The 24,698-nt window shown below is 35.4% G+C and overlaps 1 protein-coding gene across 1 annotated transcript; it reads left to right on the forward strand.

The window, feature by feature from the left end:
- Positions 1–659: 659 nt before the first annotated feature.
- Positions 660–3,591, forward strand: LOC120122094 (receptor protein kinase-like protein At4g34220). Its single transcript, XM_039141336.1, is given in 3 exon segments — positions 660–1,859; positions 1,862–2,686; positions 2,770–3,591. Coding segments are annotated over 3 exon segments (2,310 nt in total). The 5' UTR covers positions 660–1,060; the 3' UTR covers positions 3,456–3,591.
- The last annotated feature ends 21,107 nt before the right edge of the window (positions 3,592–24,698 follow it).

The raw sequence follows: 24,698 nt of genomic DNA on the forward strand, positions 1-24,698 counted from the left end.
GGAAGATGGTAGTGAGTTGATGGATGTTTTAAATTTCTAGTGTGAATAAAGGTTAGTTGTGGAACGTTGAAAATAGAGTATTTCAAGTGAAGCCATGGTGGCCTTTGCTTTGATAAACTTGTTTCTTGGTTCAATGCCTAGCATCGCCCGTGAGTGTAACTAGGGACATGTATTTGAATGTGACTTGACGAGTTTCGACTACAAATTTTATCATGTCCGTTTTATTTTTTTTTAAGAAAATAGTAACTACTCAAATGATCACTTAATTATAGAATTAGATATGATAATTCTACTTTTAATTCTAGTAATATGATGATATAGTTATTTAAGTGGTTCTACTGTATCCACTTGTCATTACAAAATAAATAGTGTAGTTGATGTGGAGTTTTGACTCATCGTTAATCAAATAACAATCACATTAACTATACGTTTATTTTTAACAATAAATGATTACATTGAAATCACTTGAATAACTATGTGATAATATTTTCAAAATCATGACATCCTTATTGAGGCACTGATTCTCTTCCCCCACCCACCAAAAAAAAATATAGTTAGACTACAACTTTCATGGGGATACAAGACACAAGTAATGGTCGAAATTTGATCTTTTCCTTTTCCCCTTTTTCTAGCTTTTGCACTTTAGTCCCAATAATTTTCTTTTATTCTTACATCCCTAGCCTCCTCTAACCCCCCGTAATTTTCTTTCTCTGAATAGTATACTCTTGGAAGCATCCTAAGCTAGGCGTTTTAATCGAGCAAATAGAAAATGTTTCATCCCTCGGAGATTAGCATGTCCTTTACTTCCAGATAGGAGATTCCTCTGTCTCTGTTTCTCTCTTGTTTCCCCCTAATTATACACTGCAAAAAGCTCAATTTACTTACAGTTGAAACATTACAACGTCAGCCATTTTTATTGTCTTGAACCATTGTAAGCCAAGTACCATTCATCATTTTACCAACTTCACTTCTGGTATTTTCTCTGCAAAAAAAAACCAGCTTTTGCTTTCAATATGAATGTTTAGACTAATACTCAAAATCAGCAGCAGAAGAAGAAGCCATGGGCTTAAAGAGGAGCATTTTCCATTGCTTAACCTTCCTTCTTGTTCTGCTTCCTTCACCACTAGCTCTCAACACCGATGGAGTCCTCTTGCTGTCTTTCAAAGATGCCATCCTGGGTGACCCTTCATCAGTCCTGCAAAGCTGGAACCATGACGATGAAACGCCATGTGCATGGACTGGAGTGACCTGCACTGAGCTTGCGATTCCGGGAACACCAGACCTGTTAAGGGTCACCAGCTTGGTCCTCCCCAACAGCCAACTCGTCGGTCCGATTTCAGAAGAACTTGGCCGTATTCAACACCTTCGCCACTTGGATCTGTCGAGCAACGTTTTGAATGGAACTTTACCAAGCTCCATCTTTAACTCGACTGAGCTTCAGGTACTCTCTTTGTCCCGTAATGTCATCTCTGGTCCGTTGCCACAGTCTATTGGTGTCATGGCTAGTCTTCAGCTCTTGAATCTCTCTGATAATGCCTTGTCTGGGAAGGTACCCCAAAACTTGACAGCTTTGCAGAACTTAACTGTTGTGTCTTTAAAGGGCAACCATTTCTCGGGTAATATACCTAGAGGTTTCGATTCGGTTCAAGTTTTTGATCTGTCATCGAACCTGCTTAACGGTTCTCTCCCTTTGGATTTTGGTGGCCGTAGTTTGCATTATTTGAACTTGTCGTACAACAAGATTTCAGGGCAAATATCACCGGAGTTTGCAAATCGGCTTCCTCAGAATGTCACCATTGATCTTTCATTCAATAATTTAACAGGCCAAATTCCAGAGTCTCTATCTATGCTTAATCAAAAATAGACTTCTTTTCGGGTAATGCTGATCTATGTGGGAAGCCATTGAAAACCATTTGCTCGGTTCCTTCGACGCTTTCGAATCCACCAAATATGTCCCAATCCATATCACCAGCAATTGCAGTGATACCAAACTCGATTGTCTCAACCCCGGCTGCAGGCTCGTCACCTGGAGAACCAATCCGACATCGAGGAAGGGGCACTCTAAAGCCAGGCACAATAGCAGCCATAGCTGTTGCAGATTTAGCTGGTATATCCATTCTCGGCATGATCATTCTTTACGTTTATCAACTCAAGAAGCGAAAAGATCATCTCAATCAGCGCACTGTCGATAAAAAACCGGAAGCCATGGTTTCGAAAACGCACGTCGAATTAGGAACAATAATGCCATCACCATCATGTTCATGCATGAAGTTAAAACTCACGGAGACATGGGAGACTTCCACTTCTGACAGTGACCAGCAGGAGAAAAATGAAGTCATGAATGTGAACCAGAAAGGAGGAGGGGGAAGCAAGCTGGTGACAGTGGATGGGGAAACTGAGCTGGAGTTAGAGACATTGTTGAAGGCATCGGCGTATGTTTTGGGGACGAGCGGGTTGAGCATTGTTTACAAGGCTGTGCTGGAGAACGGGACTGCATTTGCTGTAAGAAGGATAGGAGAGAGTTCAGTGAAGAGGTTAAAGGATTTTGAAAGCCAAGTTAGGATGATAGCCAAGTTAAGGCACCCAAATTTGGTTAAGATCCGTGGGTTTTACTGGGGAGATACTGAGAAGCTTGTTATCTATGATTATGTCTCCAATGGCAGCCTCTCTTGCACCACTGCTTACAGTAAGTTCCCATATCTCTACTTTTCCCATCATGTTCATATTAGCAGCAAAATTGTTGACATGATTTAGATCTGTGAAAACCAGGAAGATCAGGCTCATCATCACCATGCCATTTGCCTCTTGAAGCCCGTCTTAAAATAGCAAGAGGAGTTGCTCGGGGACTGGCCTACATTCATGAAAAGAAGCAAGTTCATGGCAACATCAAACCAAGCAACGTCCTTTTAAACTCCAATATGGAGCCCTTAATCAGTGATCTGGGACTAGACCGCCTTGTCTCTCAAAACGGTGCCGGCTGTAAAATAAACAATTCGTCGTCACTGAGGTTTTTAAGCAGCCAGCGGTCCACGGCTTCTCGTGATGGTGACCCAGTCGACCCACCAACAAGTCCAAGCCACCAACGGTCCACCTCTTCCGCACCATATCAAGCACAAGAATCGTTAAAGAGCCTCAAGCCGAACCCCAAATGGGATGTCTACTCATTTGGGGTGATTTTGCTCGAGCTTCTCAGTGGGAGAGCGTTGTCAGCCAGGGAGTTGGTGGAGCAATGGGCGGTGCCGGCAGGTTCATCTGGGGAAGAAAAGAACCGGGCGCTCTGGTTGGCTGACACGGCTATAAAAGGTGACTTGGAATGCAAGGAAGACGCCATTCTGAAGTGTTTCAGGTTAGGGTTTAGTTGTACATCAGTTGTGCCCCAAAAGAGACCCTCCATGAAAGAAGTGGTTCAAATTCTTGAAAAAATGGCCTCGGCTTCTTCCACTGAACGCTGCTAATTAAACACTTTTGTTGACTTAAATGCTTTGCAAAGTTTGCATAATTAAGGAGACTAGATAGACCTTTGAGCGTTGATAGTAATAAATATTAACAGGGTTACACATTAAGTATGAGCTAAGTTTTCTTCTTGTACTGCTTCTACTATAATCAAAGGAGGCGTATGGAATCAGAGATTCTTAAAAGATTTTTCACCGACAAGATTTTAATCGGTCTAAGTTTTATTAACTATTTTCACTACCTTCCACCTATACAAGTTTCTAGACATCAAGTCTTCGAGCGTGATTGATAATTCGTAGATCACCCATAGTTCAGCTAAAAGAACAATTTACTTTTTAATAAGATGAAGAAATAGATTGTCTGAAATTTAAATCGAATCTAATGTTACCTAGGATTAAAAAGAACCAACACACGTTAACACAAAATAACTTATTTAAGAATTAAAGTTTTGATTTTAAAAAATAAATAAATAACTTTTTATAATTTAAAATTAAAATATTTTGAGAAGAGTAATATCATTTATAAAATTATTTATATCAATATTCATTCAAATATAATTATTATATTATTTTTAAAATTTTAATAAATATTATATTTATATTTAGACATCAAACATCTAATTAAAAAAATTTAATTGAGAATAAAATTTATAATTTAAAATTTAATTTTTCACTAAATAGGTTGCACCATAAACTTTTCATAATAGATCAATACAAAATTTATGTCACAAAATCTAATATGTCTTATAGGTTTAAGGAAAATTGTCATCCATAATTGATAGTGTAATTTAAAACATTAAATGTTTGAAAGTTGAACTTTAACCTAGATGATAAGTTTGACAAACAAAAATATATTTTTTCTTATATGAATATATAAATAATTTTATATATACTTAATTGGACTCATACTTAACTCAACCCGTATTTACCCGAAAATCTAAAGATAGACCCAAATCAAAACATATCAATCTGATATTAACCTGACTCAAAAATCAACTGATATGGTATTGACTGGACTCGAAAACCAATTGATCTGATATTGACCAGACCCGACCCGAAAACCAACCGATCTAAGTTTTACCCTGTCCGATATCCGACCCGAAAACCAACCGATATGAGTTTTACCTTGCCCGATACCCGACCCGTTATGACTTACCATAGACATGAATTAAAACCAAACCCAAAATGACCTGACTCACCCCGGACCCAGACCTGATCGGAATCAAGTTTCAACCAGAAATGACCCGACCTAAACCTTTCGAATGACTCGTTTCGACTCGTGCCCGTTAAAAAATTTTATTGCTCGACTCAACTCATTGCTCATTAAGCTCGTTAAAATTTTGCTCAACTCGTGCTTGTTAAAACAATTGCTACTCTTTAAGCTCGTTGGTCATTATGCTCGTTACTCGGCTCGTTGCTCGTCTTCTTACTCGTTAAGCTCATCAAAATTAATAAATTTAACCTTGTTTTCTAAACTATAAGTAAAATCTATTAATATTATATAGAGCTTAAAATAAACATATATTAATAAATTTAACCAAAAATTATCAAAAGAGTGTATGAAGTAATTTCAAAGTCTAAACTCTAAAGTAACAATCCAAAAATATATTAAAATAATAACTAGGCTTGATTTTTGGGTGTAGTAAAATATTAATTAATAGTTTAGTATTTTTTGTATTTTATTGTAAAATTAATAGATTACCAATTTATCATATTTTTATAATCTATTAGTAAATTAGTAATTTTTTTGAATAAAAATATTTTTATAAGATAACTACTAGAAAATTATATATACAAAAAATAAATGAGTTGCTCGTGAACTTATCGAATCAAATTGAATTTTGTTCGACTTAACTCGTTAAGGTCTCGAGTCGAGCTCAAGTTCAAATTAATTCAATTCAAGCTTTTATTAAATTTTGACCAAGTCAAGTTCGAACTGTTCAATTCATTAAGCACCTCTAGTCTGTGAAGCCCGTTTACAATTTTCATTAAAAATACTCAACCAATTTATATTTAACAAATGTCCTAATTTTAATTTCCTTTAGAATATTTTTTAAAAAATCAATAAATTTAAAAAAATCCCTCAATTTTTCTTATTTTTCAAAAATTACCCAAAAATTTATAGAGCCTCATGCAGCTCCCACACACGGACAAACTGCTAGCCATCATCATCGTCAGCCACCATCACCCATCCGTCGGCCACCATTACCCACCCACCTAATGAGCCCATCCACACTTTCGTGGATTGTAATTTGAAATTTGAAATTTGAAATTTGCAAATTGTTTAGCTACGCAAATTGCAAATTAATTTGCGACCACCATCCACTCAACCAACAGCGGTGAATCCACGTAGCAGCAACAGTGACAAGCAGATTCTCCTTGCTAGTAACAACGACGAGACCCAAGATTGCATTCTAATTAAGAATTACAAATTTGGGTATTAAGATATAGAGATTTGAATATGAGATTTAGAGATTTGGGGCAATAATAAGGGGATGTCCGACAATGGAGGTTAGACAATGGATGGATAGGCAACCGGAGGCAGCAAGACGATAGGGGCCGACGAAGGATTGATGCTTTGGAATTAAGAATTTTGAGATTTTTTTAAGGTTTTTGATTTTTTAATAATATAATAATTTTAAAATAATTTTTTCAAAAATTTATAAATACAATGTTTTTTTTAGTGGTTGATGAAATTTTTTAATGTCTGTACGACTGAAAAAAATTAGACGAAAAGAAATATATTTTAGACATTTTTTGTATTGAACCTTAATCTAATGCATAATCACTACCGAGCTCATACTATCATAATTATATATATGTGTGTACGTATGTTATAGTCTGATGTTAAATGGGCATGGTTATGTTGGGGTAGATCATTGAAAGATGATCGGTTGATTAATCATCTTTATTTTCAATAGGAGTTGAAGAATGAAGAGCCATCATTGAAAACCTTGCTTCATGTCGACTGCTTACTACAATATGTTAGAAACTTTGATACTCCCAAGAGAAAAAAGAAGAGGGTTTGCTTCTTATGTACATTAAAATATTATTTTGTAAACTACTCATCTCTTCTACCATTCGAATGATCTGGAGACGTGATTAAGTACTTTGAGCTCTTACTTTTATTCAATTATATTATCTTTGGTAAGTTATTTGCATGTGAGAGGAAAAAACAACATAAATTAAAGAAATTTATCGGATCAAATTGTAACTTTTTTTCTTTTTATCAAAAGAGAAGAAACAGCATCCTAGGTAGCATGAGATTAGGAAATAACATGAGATTTAATTGAATCCATTCAACTATATTCATACGGAAAAATTTATCCATTAGATTCGGCTTGATTATCTCATTGCAGGTTGCACGAGCTGCCAAACATTCGTACAGGATGTGCGAGATAGATTCCACACTTGTACCACAAATCAGTGACGGATCTAAAAATTAAAAATAGGGGTCCAAAATTTTAATATTTTAGTTTCTAAAAAATTTAAGTACGTAAAATTTAGGAATGTAAATTTAGTAATTTTCTCACAATAATGGGTATGCAAAATTTAGTAATATTCTCAAAATAATGGGTAAGTAATTGCTCCCTATGTAAAACCCCTTTCCCGTATTCAACCCCGAACACGAGTCAAAGATGTCACAAAACATTAGGAGACAATCTACATTTGAAAACTGGTAAAATTTTGTTTCTTTCAAAAGTTTACAATTCTTAGCTTTTATTGTAAAATAATTTTTCATATAAAAAATATATAATAATATTCTGACCTCTATTTAAAATTCAGTTTCAGGCAACAACTAGACAGTTCTATTCTTTTTCATATCATAAATAAAACTATCCAAAAACCATCTGATTTAAAATTCAATTACTTAATATTTAATACTACCCATACTTATAATTTATAGACATTTCTTACTCATATACATGCCAGCTAGAAACTTTAGAACACGATAGGATGTCATCACTGTTACCTGAAAATATTCCTCAATGTTTTTGTAAATTAGGACATGCTTTGATTATCATATGTTATCATTTATTTGCATGATTTGATATCATTCATTTGCATGATTTTACTTGTGCATGAATTTTCATGAGTATTAATAATTTGGTTGTCGTAACTTGCATCATTCATTCACTAAAACAAATTTATCAATTTATGATGAAATTTCGGTATGAGGTTATGTATAATGTCACAAAATATACTATAAAACAAATATATTTTATAATAATTTTAATAAATGTCATCGATTTTCGTCGCTATATGTTTGGAGCCAAAATTGCCTTAAGATTTTTTGGTGGGAAACCTTTCATTGATGTTTAGATAAAATGATGACGTTGTGAATTTGTCACAATTGAAATGAAAGTATCAGTTACAAATTATTATTATGATCTAATTTGAAGTAGTGACATTGAAAATTTGTCACCAATACAATTTATTTTTGACAATTTGATTTGTCATATTTTACAAGACATAAAATGTGACGTTTTAACGTGCCACAAAAAATAGGTTTAATGTGACAAACAATTATTTGTCACAATTTCTTATCTTTTATACGTCAGTTATAAAAGACATCATGAGCTCATGATTTTTTAGAAATTTAAAGTCATTAATTTGAATTATAGACTTATCAAGGATTGAACCTTTAATTTTATCCTTTTTGACTTATATTTTAAAGAAAAAGGTTTTTTTAGATATTATTGTATGTATGTGTAAATTTAAGACCCATTGACCCTTAAATTTAATCTTTAATTGACATAGTCAAAGGTCGAGTGCTATGACTAAAAGAATTTTTGGGTTTAAATTTTATTTTTAGTATATTAATTCTGAATTGCTGATTATTTTGGAAATTTTTTAAAGTTTATAAGGTCAATTCATAATATTTAGAAGTTTTATGCCATTAACGTGAAATATAGATTAATCAAGGACTGCAACACTAATTTTACTCTTTGACTTAAATTTAAAAAAATGAATTTGGTTAGTGGCACAACTCGGACCCATGCTTAAGGAAATTTAGACGTGTGATCAACCATTGAGCCAACTACAATTTTAATTAAATACTAATAATTACTTAACAACCCTATAACAACTGGTTAGGTTTTCAAAGAGAAAATTCTAGGCATCGTTCGCTTATCAGCAGCAGAAACAACAGCCGTCCTTTACCTTATTGACCAACCATTGCTCTTGCTGCAGTCATCTAGAGCCATCGTGGTCCATCGCTGAAGGTATGGCTTATGAGATATACGTTGATAGGTTGATTCAGTTATGGGTTGTTGAAGGTGTTGTTTCATCAAAGTAAGAAGAAAGAGATGAAGGGAAAATTGCAGAAGATGTGATAAAACGTTTTTTTAATGGAAATTGTTGAAAGTTACAGGATTCAAGTGCCAAAAAGATATATTACAACCTTAAAAGTCAATACAATTGCATCTTCATTATTCATAATTTCAAAGGTTCGTAGAATTTCTTCACACAAGTCTTTTTTGGATATAGTGCATTAAAATTCCAAAGCTCTGACTACTTTTTTTTTTTTATGAGCTCATTCCGAACTAAGCATTTGAAACAAATTGCACCCCAAACAATGGTGAATTATTTAAACACCATGAATATGAACATTTAAATCCACTATTTTGGATTTCTGGGATTTGTTGCTTGGTGGGTTGCTTGCTAATGCTAAGAGAATGATTTTCATTTTATGTAGTCCTTCCATTTTGACACATTAATAGTTACATGTATGTCTTTTAGAATAATTAGAATTGACTATTAAGCAGTTGCTAAAAAGCTTGACTGCCTATTGGTGTAGGCAACAAGTTGTTATCAATAAGATCGAACAGCTTTGTTCCCGTTTCTTTTGAAAAGGAATCGATAAGGCTGCTACAGGCGCGAGAGTTAGTTGAGCAAAAATTTGTCTACTTAAATCCGAGGGAGGTCTTGGGCTGAAGAACTTTAAATCATGGAACAAAGCTTGCATGATTAAACTCATCAAGAATATCCTTGCAGGAGAAGGATCGTTTTGGGTTGCCTGGATCAAAGCTTATGTATTAAAGGAGAAAAACTTTTGGCTGATTGAAGGAGGCCCCAATTTCAACTGGAATTTCAACAGAATCCTTAAGCTACGATCTGAAGCTTTTCCAGTTATCATTAATCGCACCCTCACTATAAAACAAATCTGGCAGGAAATTAGAATGAATGGGGATAAAGTCACGTGGCAATCCTTGATTTGGTTCCCGCATCATATTCCGAAACAAAGTATAATAGCATGGATGTCTCTTCTTGATCGACTCCCTACAAGGGATCGACTTCAACGAATGGGGATTATCACTTTGGGGGATTGTGTTCTTTGCAATGCAACGATGGAAACTCGGTCTCACCTGTTTTTTGAATGTCCCCTGGCTGCTAATTTATGGGAATCAATTTTACTCCATAATGGGTTAAAGAAATCTATTTCTTCCTGGGAATACATGATCGTTTGGGCAAGCAATACTTGGAAAGGCAAGTCTCTTATTTCAACTATTTTAAAGCTTGCTTGGTGTGCTAAAATCTATGTTTTATGGGAGAAACGTAACCGAAGAATTTTCTGAGGATGTACAAGATTTGCCGAAGACCTCTTTTTTTTCATCAAAGAATCCGTAGGAATCAAACTGAGAGGGAAAAATATTAATATGTCTGATAGTATTAATATTTTTTTATGTAATTATTGGGATATAGATTAACCGATCTTTTGTTTTGTAAGTAGGATGTACATAAGGTTTATGTGATCGATGATTTTTTTGCAGTAGTTTCTATTTAATTGGATAATAAAATTGAATTATCCAAAAAGAAGAAAGAAAGAAGCTTGACTGAAAAATAATGTATTCCTGTAAATAGGCCCATGAAAGAGCAGTGGTAACATTATGGACCCCCTTTGTATAGCCTTACAAGGACGGTGCTTTTTATCTGTATCTTTCTTTAATTAGAATGGTGTGTAACCCCCTAGACCCGGCCTATGCGTTTCGACTAAGTCTAGTGGATCACATTATAATTATTAAAGACATTTTTCGCAACCGTTATTCCATCAATATAAAATCACATTATAAATAACATGAAATTATAAACAATTTATACTATCAAAATCCAACTCGTAAATATAGTACAAATAAATACTAATTTAATTTAAAACATGTCTTCAAATTCAAAATCACAATAAACCGAGCAGTAGTAGCAAAAGTGTTATCATTATAAAATCCGATATTTTAAAATAAAGACCATGTCACCAAAATAAAGTCAACTTGCCAGATAAAAACATTACAATCTGATTTACTTCAAGAGATATGTTGATCCTCCAAGTGCTCGAACCAAGGTATCTACCCAACAGTATCTGAAAGGGGAAAAACATTTTCAAAAGGTGAGCTAGGCTCAGTGTGTCCCAACATTTCCATAAAATCACAATAGGTACAAATCATAGTCCAGTAATCTCACAAATTCGTAAAAGAGTTTAACTTTTTGAAAATCATAGTTTAAACCCTTTTCTGGTACACCATCAGTAGTTCCCAAAATTATTTTCCATATAGCTTACTTTATGCACATAGCAAAAAGAAAGCCGACTTAAGGATATGCTCTGAAGCTTGTATCCTTAAGCCCAAGTCAATAAGTCCATATAGCTTACCCTAAGCACACAGCAAAGGAAAGCCGACCTAATGAAACATCTTGGGGCCCTCAAGAGTCACATTAGGCCCAGTTAGCTTGATCAGAGCTATTCCATCGTAATTCAATTCCAAAAATCCAATTACACCGTGACATAAATTCCATAAATCCAAAAACATAGTAATCATATACCATTTCAAAACAAAAATTAGATAGCAGCCATATTCCATAAATTGTCACATTAAATTGGTGCATCCATAAAACAATAACCAATGAATTCGGTCTACCACATATTAAAACCAATAAAACAGTTCAATAATAAGTAGGGAACACACCTCGACAATAGATTCAAATAACAAATCTACTGATTGCTGGTTTCACCATGCTCTGCTACAGTTTTCGAACGGGTGAATACTGGCACACGTGGTTTAACTGATCTAGAAGAGCTGGGTCGAGCTGTCGAACGATCCGGAGAGTCTCTTGTACCTTCAAACAATAATATTTATCAGTCTCAAATCCTATTTAATTGTTCAAAGCTAAACTTCTTAAGTATATACGCATTTTTCGGGTTTGACTATCAATTTGAGGTATTTCGAGTCTGAATTTGGCCAAACGGATTGCGGAATCGGAATCAGGGCGTCGAAAAACATAAAGTATGACTTTTCGAAAATTCAAATTCTTGGTCAAAGTCAAAGTCAACCACTTTGACCGTAGATTTGGAGACCTTCGGATTCGAATTTGACAAAACGGACCACGGAAACGGATTCGGCACGTCGAAAACTATCAGGATAGGTATACTCGGAAAAGATTAACGGTCGTTTAATGCTCGGTCAAAGCCATTTTAAGTTTTGGTCAAAGAAAGTCAACGGTCAACGGTCAACGGTCAACGGTCGGGTCGGGTCAACGGTCGGGTCGGGTCAGACCGGTCAAACCGGTTCAGACCGGTCAAACCGGTTCGAACCGGTTGAAACCGGTCAAACCGGTCAGAACCGGTTGAAAACCGGTTAAACCGGTTTCCAGCAGCCACTCGCCCTGCGGCGGCACGTGTGGCGCGTGAGGCGTCCTCCGGGGCCCTAAAAATCCCGTAAAAATTTCTAAAAATTATTTTGAGCGATTTCAAGATACTTACAACGATCGGTTCAAATTTTTGAACGGCGGAGAGCTCGATTTCAAATCGGCCGAATCTTTGACTGCACCACCTCCTCACGCGCCGCCGTCTACGGCGGACAAGGTTGACACCGGTGAACTCGGAACGGCACAAGGAACACGATGGTGCGGGAGGTGTCGTAAACGGAGCAACGATCAGCGGTGAATTTAAGATTTCTGCGGCGATAGAGCTAACAAAACCGTCGCTACTTTGACTGGAAATTCCCGATGTTTGGTCGCGTTTCGCTTCAATTAATTTGAAGGGTTTGTTCCTCGCTCGATGATGAACACAACGGTGGGTTTAAAACGATGATCGGAATTTAGACGGCGTCGGAATCGGAGTTGGAAACTGCGTATGGGAAAGGAAAATTGGGAACATTTTGGTTCTGAAAATCAGAACCAAATGTACGCTTATAATCAAAGCTGCCGACAGTTTTAGGGTAAATTCAAGGCTTGGTCCTTGGATTTCCTTCACTTCTAAAATGGCCTATAAACTCTCATAAATTTTGATTTAGTCACCAACAATTTACCAATTTTCACAATTAACCTCCAATTTCAATTAAATATTATTTTGTAAATATTCGGGTTGTTACAATTTGAAGACCATAATCGTGAGATATCCTTAAATATATGCATATTTAATTATCACTGTTATTATCACTGTTATGGAACTAGTTTCACATTACAGATTAATACAACAAGAAATATGATTAGATCATCTAGCTGGCAGTGGTAACATTGGGTTTTGATTTAACAGTTCCACAAACTTCTCATTTCCTAACATTTAATTATATCTTATATGTCTTTTGGCCATCAGAAACGACTATGCTAAATCATTTGAGTCTTAAACCAGAATACTAAAATGAATGTTTATATGTTCTGATCTAACTTATTACAAAATTACAATCTTGTTACTTGCACAACTTCTGTGGGTAAGACATTTTTAAACTGCCATTTGTATGCTTATCTACCTTACCGAAATGAAAATCAGACTTGGTCCTACTTTGTTTATCTATTATAGTAATTACATGAACTCGCAACAAAAAAGATATGATTGGTTAAGCAATTTAAGGTATCCCACTGCATCTAACTATCAAAGTGGTATGCATCATTACAGAAGTATGAGTTGTTTGCATTAACTATCATATGTATGAAACTATCTACTTGTTTGCTTACATATGCATCTACAGTGAGGCCTTTGTAAATTAACTGACTTTATTTTTATTATTTTTGGTTGATGATGTGTTTTTTGTTATTTATTGGCTGTTATGGTTACTGGTGGTTCGAGATTTGGTTTCTAGCATTTGATTGCAAACATCTATTTGGATTCGATCCAAGGAGAAGGTAATATTTTATTTTCCTATTAGTTATCTTAATTAAACAATATTCATAGCTCTCGCAACTTCAGTCTGCAGATTTCCTGTCTTAAATCTCTAATGGTTTCTTTCCATTTGCATTTATCCAGCGCCATTGTGGTCCACCGCTTGACCAACCGCTGTTCAGCAACACTTTGCAAACCCCCAGTCACCCTTCACATACACCCCATCTGCTGAGCATCCTCCAGCGCCATCAACGCACCCTGACAACACCACCATGGTGCCCCGTCAGCGCTCTTATGCCTTGCTTGCCTAGCTGCTCAGCCCCATGCCACTGAACAACACCCTATCGCACACCTTCTGCTCCTTCGACTTCCATGTTGGTTTTGCATTGTAATTTATAAAAATATGAGCCATTATTGTAATTTGTGAAAATTTTATATTCATTGCAATTTTAAAAAATATGGGCCATTATTGTGAAAGATGTATGTATTTATTGTAATTTATAAAAAAAATATTCTTTATTATAATTTATAAAAAAATTTGTCTTTATTGTAATTTATACAAAATTTGGTCTTTATTATAATTTATAAAAGTTTTGTCCTTTATTGAAATTTATAAAAAAGTTCTATCCTTTATTATATTTTTTAAAAATTAAGCTATTATTATAATTTATTATTATTATTTTAAATAAAATGTAACGATATTTTTTTCATCAAATAAAAAAATATATTTTTATGACTATGTGAATATTTAGTGACAAAATTTTATATTATTTGATGACGTAATAATTGTTACTTAATACAAATAATAATGTGACATTTTACAATAACATCACTATATGTTTAATAATACATGACGAAAACATATACATCATCACATTTGACATTTAGTGACACACCTAGCGTGAAGTTCGTCGTAACATAAATTTTTACGTCACAAAATACAAATTGTGACATAAATGTAAGTTTCAATGATAATATTTCATATGTCACAAATAAACAAATTTATTATAGTGATTCAAGAAATTTGATGATGTACATGTGTCATTTTTTTTATATTTTATCCGCCTTAAAAGATGAAATTGTTGATAAACATTCAATTGGTGTGTTGGTGTAAGAAATTCATTATAGGATCAGATTAAATTAACGAGGTTCGACATTCTCTACTCTTTCTTTATTATGATAATAGTTTATGGTGTCATATTTTTTTTACATATATTATGATATATACATTATTATTAACTTTACCTTAAGGAATGTCTGGGAACTTGAAAAGGTGGCTCCTAGCATTAGTGATGTGATTGATGAGTATTTGATGTGACTAGTGAATCATGGTTCACTGTGTCTTCAACGGTACACCTGGTACATTTTAAGAATATATTATTAACAATTTCAATAATGTAATAGTATATTATAGTATGATCACTTAGTTTCCATCACATTTGTAATGTTACATATGTTACCAGACATGCATGGACTACATTTATAATATTAAATTATTATATGTAGACATGCATGGGATGGGAGAATTTCTCGCTTTACAGAGAGAAGTTGTAATAAGAAAATGTACCAGGTGTATCAATTCGTAATTAAAATCAACACTTTAGTACTAGTTTTAATTGCTACATCCAATAGTTTGTTTGTCCATGTGCACTCCAAAGGAATACAAAAAAGTGTGTCAAGAGGCTACATCAACGTCGAACTGTCTATCGAATTAATTTGACTTAAATTTGAAATATGCTTTTTTACTTCCATGATATCAGACTTTTTGGAAATCTCGTTTCTCATAAATGGTTCTATTATTGTTTTCTCTGTAAAGAAAAAAAAAATTACTCAAGATTTGATCAGGATCGTTGAAGAATACATTACTGAATTTTTTTTTTGGGATTTTTGGTGTTACTCTGCATTTGAAGGTAATTTGTTATATTTTTTCCATAATATTTTCTTGATATTATTCTAAATGGATTCTTATGTTTTTATGCTTCAAATCCCTTTTTTTCAAAGAGGGACACCACGTACACTTGTCTGTCAAATTAATTTGACTATATTTACCCCAACAGTGCTTTTTCATGTAAACTGTCCACTAATACTAAAAACTCAAGTTGTGGCTTTTGGAATTCAAGAAAAGTTTTCTTATCTGATAGTTGAATAATAACTGAAAAGAAAAAATTGAAATTTTTAGTGTTGCTCTCCAATTAAGGTATTTTGATTATATTTTTTTCTTTATATTTTCTTGATTTTATTCTAAATGGATTTTATGCTTTTTGAAATCCAAGTTTCTATTTATATGTAAATATTAGATAAAATGAAGCAACATATGCATAAATAAGTTCCCAAAGTTGAAATTGGTTTTTTAAAATGTATGATTAATGGACTAGTCATGTTTTTGTTGATTTGCTTGTGCCCTTGCTCTCATCTCATTGTTGTCAATGCGCACAGTGTGGGTGTGATTTATATTTGTCCTCCAGTCTGAGGTACATTGATGTTTTGCTCTAATTGTTGATTGTTTTTGTTCCCCTGGCATCTATGATAATAGTTTTACCTTGTGAGGTAAAACTTATGGTGTTTCGCAAATTTCTTAAGGAGAATAAGGTGGAAATGGCTCTGCTTCAAGAAACTAAGCAGTCTAAATTCTTAGTGGAGGAGATAATGAGGCTATGGATGGATGACGATGTAGATTTTTCTTTCTTGCCTGCTATTGGGAGGTCAGGAGGATTATTATCGGTTTGGGATAGAAGTAAATTCCATTTGCAGGAAGCCATAGTGGAAAGGAATTACATTTGCTTGTTGGGGTTTTGGACTCAATCTGGTATTAACTTGGTTGTAGCGAACATTTACGCTCCTTGTGTAGTGGCTAATCAATCCATTATTTGGGAAGCTTTATCAAACTTGAAAGATACTTTATCTTCGTTTTGGCTACTGGGTTGTGACTACAATACGGTGAGATCTAGAAGTGAGAAAAGTGGGTGTGCGAGTTTACTTTTGGGTAGTGAGGTATTCAATAATTTTATATCTTCTTGCAAGTTGATTGACCTACCAATGAGAGCATAATGCCTCGAATCCCAGGTCAGTAATTCGGGTCAAGTCGAGATCCATAAGTCGAGTCCGTTAGACCTTCTAAGAATAGTTTGAACCCATGTGAGTTGGGATTGGGCTTAAGTTGGGCACAAGAGCTTAAGTGTTGATGATGATTTTGAACAGGAGTTAAAGGAAGAGGGACCAGAAGTGCAATATGCCCATGAATTGAGTTAAAAATATGAAAACCCCTTTTTCATTTTAAGTGATCCCACGTGAACCCTTCTCCTTCATTCTTCTCAAACACTCTTCCTTTCTCTTCATCCTTCTTTCTTCTTCTCCTCTTATGGTTAAGCCTTAAAGGTGGGAGCTTTTGAAATTCTAAGTCCAATTTAAGTCATCCAAAATAAGAATATTAATCTTTATCCTTAAAACTTCAATTTACGTCTCATATCTCAAGTTTTGGTGGTGGTTTCATGAAATGGGTTTTAGGGAGGTTTAAAGGAATCAAGTGATCCAAGCTAGTTTTCAGCGAGTTTAAGTTATTTAAATTGTTCTTAACTCTAATATAAGCTCTAGATAGATTAAAAATTCATCTTCTTGCTTTAATTTAGAAAAGGAAGCGGAGGAAAACTCTAAAGCTAGGGAAAAGAAAAATTAACCCTTGGTTGATTTTGAGAGGAGTCCTAATAGTTAGAATCATCAGGTAACACATTTATAACTTTTTCATACCATTTGTGAGTCTTTAGAATGCATTCAAGCTAGAAAAGATAAGTTATGAAGCATGCATGATCATCCATTGTAGATTCTAGCATTTGATGTTATTTAATTTGTATGAAGCCCTATTGTGCTCCATTTTTTCATATATAAACTTATATTGGTCAATTGAAAGTGTTGGGATGTTTTTGTGAGGGTTTTGAAGTGTTTATACGTGTAAAAATTTTAAGTTTGTAAAAATTTTAAGTTGCATAAGAGGTTTCAAAACCCCTTTTGTTGGTTTCGAAACCATTTGTCCAGAATTTAAAATTTCATAGAGGTTTCAAAACCCCTGCCTAGACCTCAAAAATGAATGTTGAGGTTTTGAAACCCTTGAGGCTAGTTCCAAAATCCCTGCTTGAATTTGGCCAAATGGGCCTAGAATGGTACACAGATGATCGTGGACATATAGTATGCCCCTAGTTAGGTAAAGTTCAAATAAAACTTCAAGTGAGAATAAGAATAATGTATGATTACATTAGAAATGAGATAAATTAGGGTGACATAAAACTAGCCTTATTTGAATACTCGAGAAACAATTGAGACACCCAAGTTTTTTTAGTAGGTGATTAACAACTTTCGTTTTCGATGTCAAAATAATTCTTTTTTTTCTCAATTAATCAATAAGGAAATGCGTAGTATAGAGAAATAAGGGTTGAATCCTCATAGACTTAGAAAATCACAAATTTATGTTTGATTGGTTTTTTTAAACCAGGCGAAAGACAGTAAAATGAGGGGGTTTAGTGAAATGAGATTTAAATAATAATAAAAACGATTAAATAAATAAAAGCTATTAAAGTAAAAATAAGATAATAAAGGTTGTGAATGAATACTGTAAAAATAGCCTCAAGCCTTGCTTTGACTCAATTTCCTTTAGATCATCGAATAAGATTTTCCCTTCGAGATTCAAGTCGGTTACTTTGTCTACAAGGGTAATCCCCGTGACTCTATCTTGTATACCGAATACCCAAGGCAATCTTCTTTTCTCTCGAAAAAGTCATACTTAGCATATTGAAAACAAAGCTGAAAAATAAAAGAAAAATGAAAAGAACTTGAAAAGTAAAAAGAGAGCTTTTATAAAAACTAGAGAGAAAAGAAGATTGTAATCTCAATGATGATTTTAGGCTTACCCCCAAGTGGGTATTTATAGCCTCTCAAAGCCTAAGGATAAACAAGAAAATAAAATAAAATAATCCAAAGATAATTGTTTTTTAATTTAAATTCAAACTTAAACTAGTCTCATAATGCAACTCTGCTCGTCAATCTTCCAGAAGACTTGCGGAGGAAGTCTTATAGAAACTGTCGCTGACTAGACCTTCTAGAAATTGCCACGTCACACCTCGTCGTGCCCAGAGTCGTGCCCATGTCTCTAGCCATGACCAAATAATAAAAAAAATGCAGAATGCGTCCGTTTTGTCACTAATTCTGGAAAGTAAGGACCTGCACAAAAACAAGTATAACACGACCAATTCAGCAATAGTAATTCCACAAAATCGAAGAAATAACAACCAAAGATTAACGATTCTGAGCACTCATCAAATTCCCCCTCCTCTCTTATCTCATGCTTGTCCTCAAGTATGATTAATCAAATCAGTCAAAAATTTCATTTATCATTCTTTGTCAAGTTTCACATTCAAGGAAAGCAAGGTAGAGACCACAAGAAATTTTCAGGTCAAGACATCAATCCATTAAACATCATCAATTGAAACAAGTCAAGTGTGGTCATAATATCTATTCATTCATTAATATCAATGCTTATAACCTAACACCTTACCGGGATTTATTCAAATCACTCAATGTGTTTGGGGTAAAGAAACGCTCAATGTCAGAATCGGCACGATATTACCATAGGCCTGCAAGTAAATCAAATCTCAACTACTAATAAGAACAAGATGCATAAATCAAAGGGTCTTTTATTGGTTGTAATGGGTCTTATGTAAAGGTGGGGAAAAGGCTAAATATATGGCTAAATATTCAAGGCAAGGAACTAATAACTAATAATCTCAACTCCATCAAAACATTAAGCACAACAAGATAACATATCAAACAACAATTTCTTTTCAAATGCATTTTCTTTTCTTTGTTGTTGTTTCGTTTTCTATTTTTTTTTCTATTTTTTTCTATTCTTTCGAGCAACCTCTTTTTTTTTCTTTTCGAAATGTTGTTCATTCTTTTTTTTCATGGAGCATATATCGGATAATTGTTCACTTACCCTGAAAATGGTAGAAAAGAGTGATAAAATAAAAGGCTCGGGTTTATAAATATGATGAAAACAAAGAAACGTGAATAGGCTCAAACGTGGTTAACTAAGGGAAAAATGCATGGGTAAGCAATTTAATGGGGGAAGCGGAATGGTTAATCCTAAGGTGCCCAAATCATTTTTTAAGCATCATGTTCATGTGTAATCTCGACAGTATTTAACATGCAGGTTCTAGAATATCAATGTCAAATTTGACTCACTCAATCCAACAAAATGAGAGCGAAAATGATATGCTTGTAAAGGCTCAAATCTCACCAAATTATTTTCATGCATTGAGCTAATCACATTGCAACCAACAAAGTCATGAAATATCACAAAAATACCAACTTATCACAATTCATGCTATTCGCTATCAAGAACATCTTAACCTAAACAATTATGTGTTCCCAAACAAGCATAGCGTTCCAAAAATTTTCAACAAGATAGACAATCAATGAAATTTCTGATAAATCCAATCAACACATACTAACATCGAAACATAAAGATAAGCAAAGGGAAATTCAATCCTACATTCTACTCCCCCTCACTTAAAGCGTTTTGCCTCAAAACGTAAAATTAAAGTGCAATAGAAGGAATAGTGTACTCCTCAGATTTAATGTCGACCACGGCCTCGGCCGCGGTGGGAGGTGCTAGGACGTAGGTAGGAGAGAATCTCAATTATGTTCATCTCCATTAGTGTGGAGGCGGTCGTGGACTTCATCCATTTGAGATTGCATATCCAGGCGGGGTGTTGTAGGTGGCGGCGCTGGTGCGTTACGGCGCATAAAGACTCGTTCGCTGGAAGGAGTGAGAACACCCGATGGAACAAAGTATGGTGCGCTCGAGGTTCCCGCAAGTAGGCCCATCAAATCAAAGCATCGCTCATCTAAAGCATCTGTCGAAAAAGCATAAGTAAATCGTGTTACATCAAAATTAGCGATCCGAGAAGCTAAATGAGTAATGTAAGGGCCAAGTATAAGTGGGTGATTGGATCGAATAACGATCTCAAAGGCCTGAGCAAACCAAAATCCCAAGTTCATACGTTCGCCGGCTGACATGCACCATAAAAAGAATAGCTCAACTCGGCTTAAGAAGTAAGACGAGTTGTTCCGGCCGGAATAGTTGTAGGCGAAGAAGCGATGGATGTAGCGCAAGGTCGGGTTGTGGATAAGATGGTCTCGAGTCGAGTGAGCATTGAACGTGTGGCCGGCTAAACCGGTAAGTGCCTCATAGACCATGTCAACATCGAAATTCTGCGAGATCTCAAGTAAAGCAATTAAATACGCCTAATCTGTGACATCCGTCACGAACCCATAGCAAGATTAAATTATGATATAGACATTGAAAAATAACTTCCACATAGTCAGAATGTAATAACATCAGGTGAATTAACATTAAGAATTCGTTGCTGCGAAAAATTAAAAGTGGCATAGAACTAAAACAAAAGTTCATAAAACGTTCCGCAATTAATCATCGTGTATAAATTCCAACCAATGGAGCGAAATGTGCGAGAACAAACTCACGTAAATGCAATGTTTCTAAAGTATAAGTCGGAATATACTTAGCTACACGGAAAGGACGGTGTCTTACTGACTCAAAACGTACCAGTTTGTCATTGGAAAATTGTAAATACCCGTGCATCGTCTCCTCGGGAGGGACAGTGTATGACCGACCCTGTCGGTTATGCTCTGGGTTTTCGTGGGTTGGTGGTGGGCTGTCAGGAGCATCCCTCGGGCTAGGTGGACGATTCGGCGAAGCATCATGCCTGTGGTGCTGCCGAGAGCTTGACGTCGTAGGCGATGGGTACGGGGGTGGAAAACCGACAGTAAAGTCCTCTGTAAAACCATAGATTGGGTGGTACATTAGTAAAGGTTGAATCGAAACAGGACTAGAGTTTACCTCGAGAGTGTTATCCGATGCCACCGAATGCATCGAGTAAGACGGGAATGCCGTCTTTCGTGAGTGTGAAGATGGTGCTTCGGTCAACATTGAGTGAAACAACGGAGATGGAGAGCGTGGAGGTGATGGATGGAGAGATGTGCCTGGTCCGGGCTGAAAGAGGCGGTCAGCGCAAATACCGAATGATACAGAGATGTTGGGACTTGGCCACGACCTTGTGTAGGTTGAACCGGGGGTGATGGCGGAATGGAGTCGGAGTCGCTCGGTAACTCAATGAACGTCGGTGCATTTGAGCAACGATGTCCTCCTAGGACGGTGGGTGGAGGAGCGTTGGTGTTGTAGGGTCGATTTCGTGTACACACCATCGTTGATTAGGGGTAACGGGTGGCATGAGTTTTGAAACGACTAGATTTTTGTTGAAATCGCTGGCGGTGAGAATGGGGAGGGGTGGTGGTCGATTTGGAGAATATGAAGGGGGTTTAAGTTTGGTTTCTGCCGTGGGTTTTATAATTGGAAGTAATGAGGACTTTTGGTTTTTTTATTTGGATAAAGGTGAGTTTAAAATTGAAAAGTGGATTGATAGAGATTGGGGTTTGATATTTTTATGATAATAGGTGTTTGAAAATTAAAAAAGTGTAGTGATAATAGGAGTGGAGTCCACGACAAAGTAAAGAAGAGGGAATTGGGGAGTGTGGGCAGTAGAAAAGAAACAAAAGGTGGGAAAAATTATTTTTTGGTTTGCTAACGTGTGCCAAGCCTCCCTTGGGTTTTGCTAAAGTGCGCCGTTAATGAAACGGTGCGCACAGTTGGGCTTCTCCTTTTTTCTGCTTTGTTCGATCGTGTACTACATTGTAGGTTCCGAAATTGGCATTGTTCGAATGAAATTTCTGCAATTCTTTATCATTTAAGTTTGAATAAAAATATTCAGTTCCTGCAAAATAAAAATAGAAATTAAATTAAACATGCTCGATGAAACAAAAACAAAATGTAAAATGTAAAAATAAAAATAAAAATAAAAATATAGCGGAATCGAAAACAATGGGTTGCCTCCCATGAAGCGCTTTTGTTTAACGTCGTTAGCTCGACGATCTCATTCAGACTACAGGTTCTTCTAAGTCAAGATCTTCAATTAAGCAAACTTCGCTATTTGCATAATACGGTTTAATCATGTGTCCATTTACTTTAAATCGAGTGGCTTTAGCTTCTACCCACTTCGAAACATAATCAACCGCAAGAATTATATAACAATTGCCAAAAGAAGAAACAAATGGACCCATATAGTCAAATCCCCAAACATCAAATATTTCGTATATATGTATAGGATTAAGGGGCATTTCGTTTCTTCGACTTAAATTACCTGCACGTTGACAATTATCACAACACTTGCAAAACAAGTAAGCATCACGGAAAATATGAGGCCAAAAGAATTTGCATTCCAAAATTTTATGAGTAGTTCACTTCGGTCCAAAGTGTCCACCACAGGAATAAAAATGACAAAAATTTAAAATTGAGCTTACCTCGCTTTCAGGAACACATCATCGAATTACCTGGTCTGAACAATTCTTCCAAAGGTATGGATCATCCCAAATGAAGAAATGAAATTTTTTTTAATGCAGTTTACTTCAGCTCTCGTTAAACCAGACATTAATTTACATGTAGCTAAGTAATTAACTATATATGTGAACCAAGGTATTGACTTCTGCGCCATCATCAAGCTTTCCTTCGAGAATTCTTCACGAATGGGAGGATCAATTGTAGTGATTGGAAGCCGGCTTAAGTGATCGGCCATTAAGTTCTCACATCCTTTCTTGTCCTTGATTTCCAAATCAAACTCTTGGAGGAGTAAGATCCAACGGATTAGTCGTGGTTTCACCTCTTTTTTGCTGAGCAAGTACTTCAAGGTTGCATGATCAGAGAAAATAATAACTTTAGTGCCAAGAAGATATGATCTAAATTTATCTAATGCAAAAATAATAGTGAATAATTCTTTTTCGGTCGTTGAATAATTCCGTTGTGCGCAATCTATGGTACGGGACGTATAAGCGATAACGTGAGGCTCTTTCCCAATCTTTTGTCTGAGCACAGCTCCAACACTTCCATCCGAAGCATCACACATAACTTCGAAGGGAAAGTTCCAATTTGGCGGTTGTACCATGGGTGTCGAAACTAACTTTTCCTTTAATACATCGAATGATTACTGGCATTATTGGTCGAAATTACAGGCTTTATCCTTCTGTAATAGCTCGCACAATGGTTGCGCCACCTTAGAGAAGTCTTTGATGAATCTATGATAAAACCTGCATGACCAAGGAAAGAACGAATTTCCCTCACCATAGTGGTGTAAGGAAGTGAACGTATTATATCAGTTTTTGCCTTTTCTACCACAATTCCTTTAGATGAAACAATATGGCTTAGAATTAAACCTTTATCAACCATAAAGTGACACTTTGCATAATTCAAAACAATGTTAAATTCTAGGCACCGACGTAACACATTTTTCAAGTTTAATAGACACACATTGAATGAATTATCGTAAACAATGAAGTCTTCCATGAAGACTTCAATACATTTCTCAATAAAATTAGAAAAAAATACTAATCATGCACCTTTGGAATATGGCAGGTGCAGTGCAAAGTCCGAAAGGCATACGTCGATAGGCGAAGGTGCCGAAGGGGCATGCGAATGTCGTATTTTCTTGATCTTCAGGTGCTACTGGAATCTGGAAGAAACCTGAAAATCCATCAAGACAACAATACTGAGATTTACCATCTAATCGTTATATCATCTGATCTATGAATGGAAGAGGAAAATGGTCTTTTTGAGTTAAAGAATTCAACTTTCTGTAATCAATGCAGACTCTCCATCCATTCTGAACTTGTGTTGGCATAAGTTCTCCTTCAGAATTTTCGATCATAGTAACTTCTGTTTTTTAGGAACTACATGTATCAGACTTACCCATTTCCTATATGAAATTGGATATATAATATCTGCATCTAGAAGTTTTTGTGTCTCCTTTTTTACTACTTCCATCATTGGTGGATTTAGCCGGCGTTGACCTTCCCGTGTTGGTTTTGCGCCTTCGGTTTTAATTTTATGCATACAAGTAGATGGACTCAACCCTTTGTGTCAGTGATTGTCCATCCTATAGCCTCCTTGTATTGGCGCAAAATAATGATTAAGTCATTTTCCTTTTCGGATAATTTTTTTGATATAATTACTTGCAGAGTGTTGTTTGCTCCGAGGAAGACGTATT

Source organism: Hibiscus syriacus, unplaced genomic scaffold (genome assembly GCF_006381635.1).
Source record: "Hibiscus syriacus cultivar Baekdansim isolate YM2019G1 unplaced genomic scaffold, ASM638163v2 tig00110384_pilon, whole genome shotgun sequence".
Taxonomy (NCBI): Eukaryota; Viridiplantae; Streptophyta; class Magnoliopsida; order Malvales; family Malvaceae; genus Hibiscus; species Hibiscus syriacus.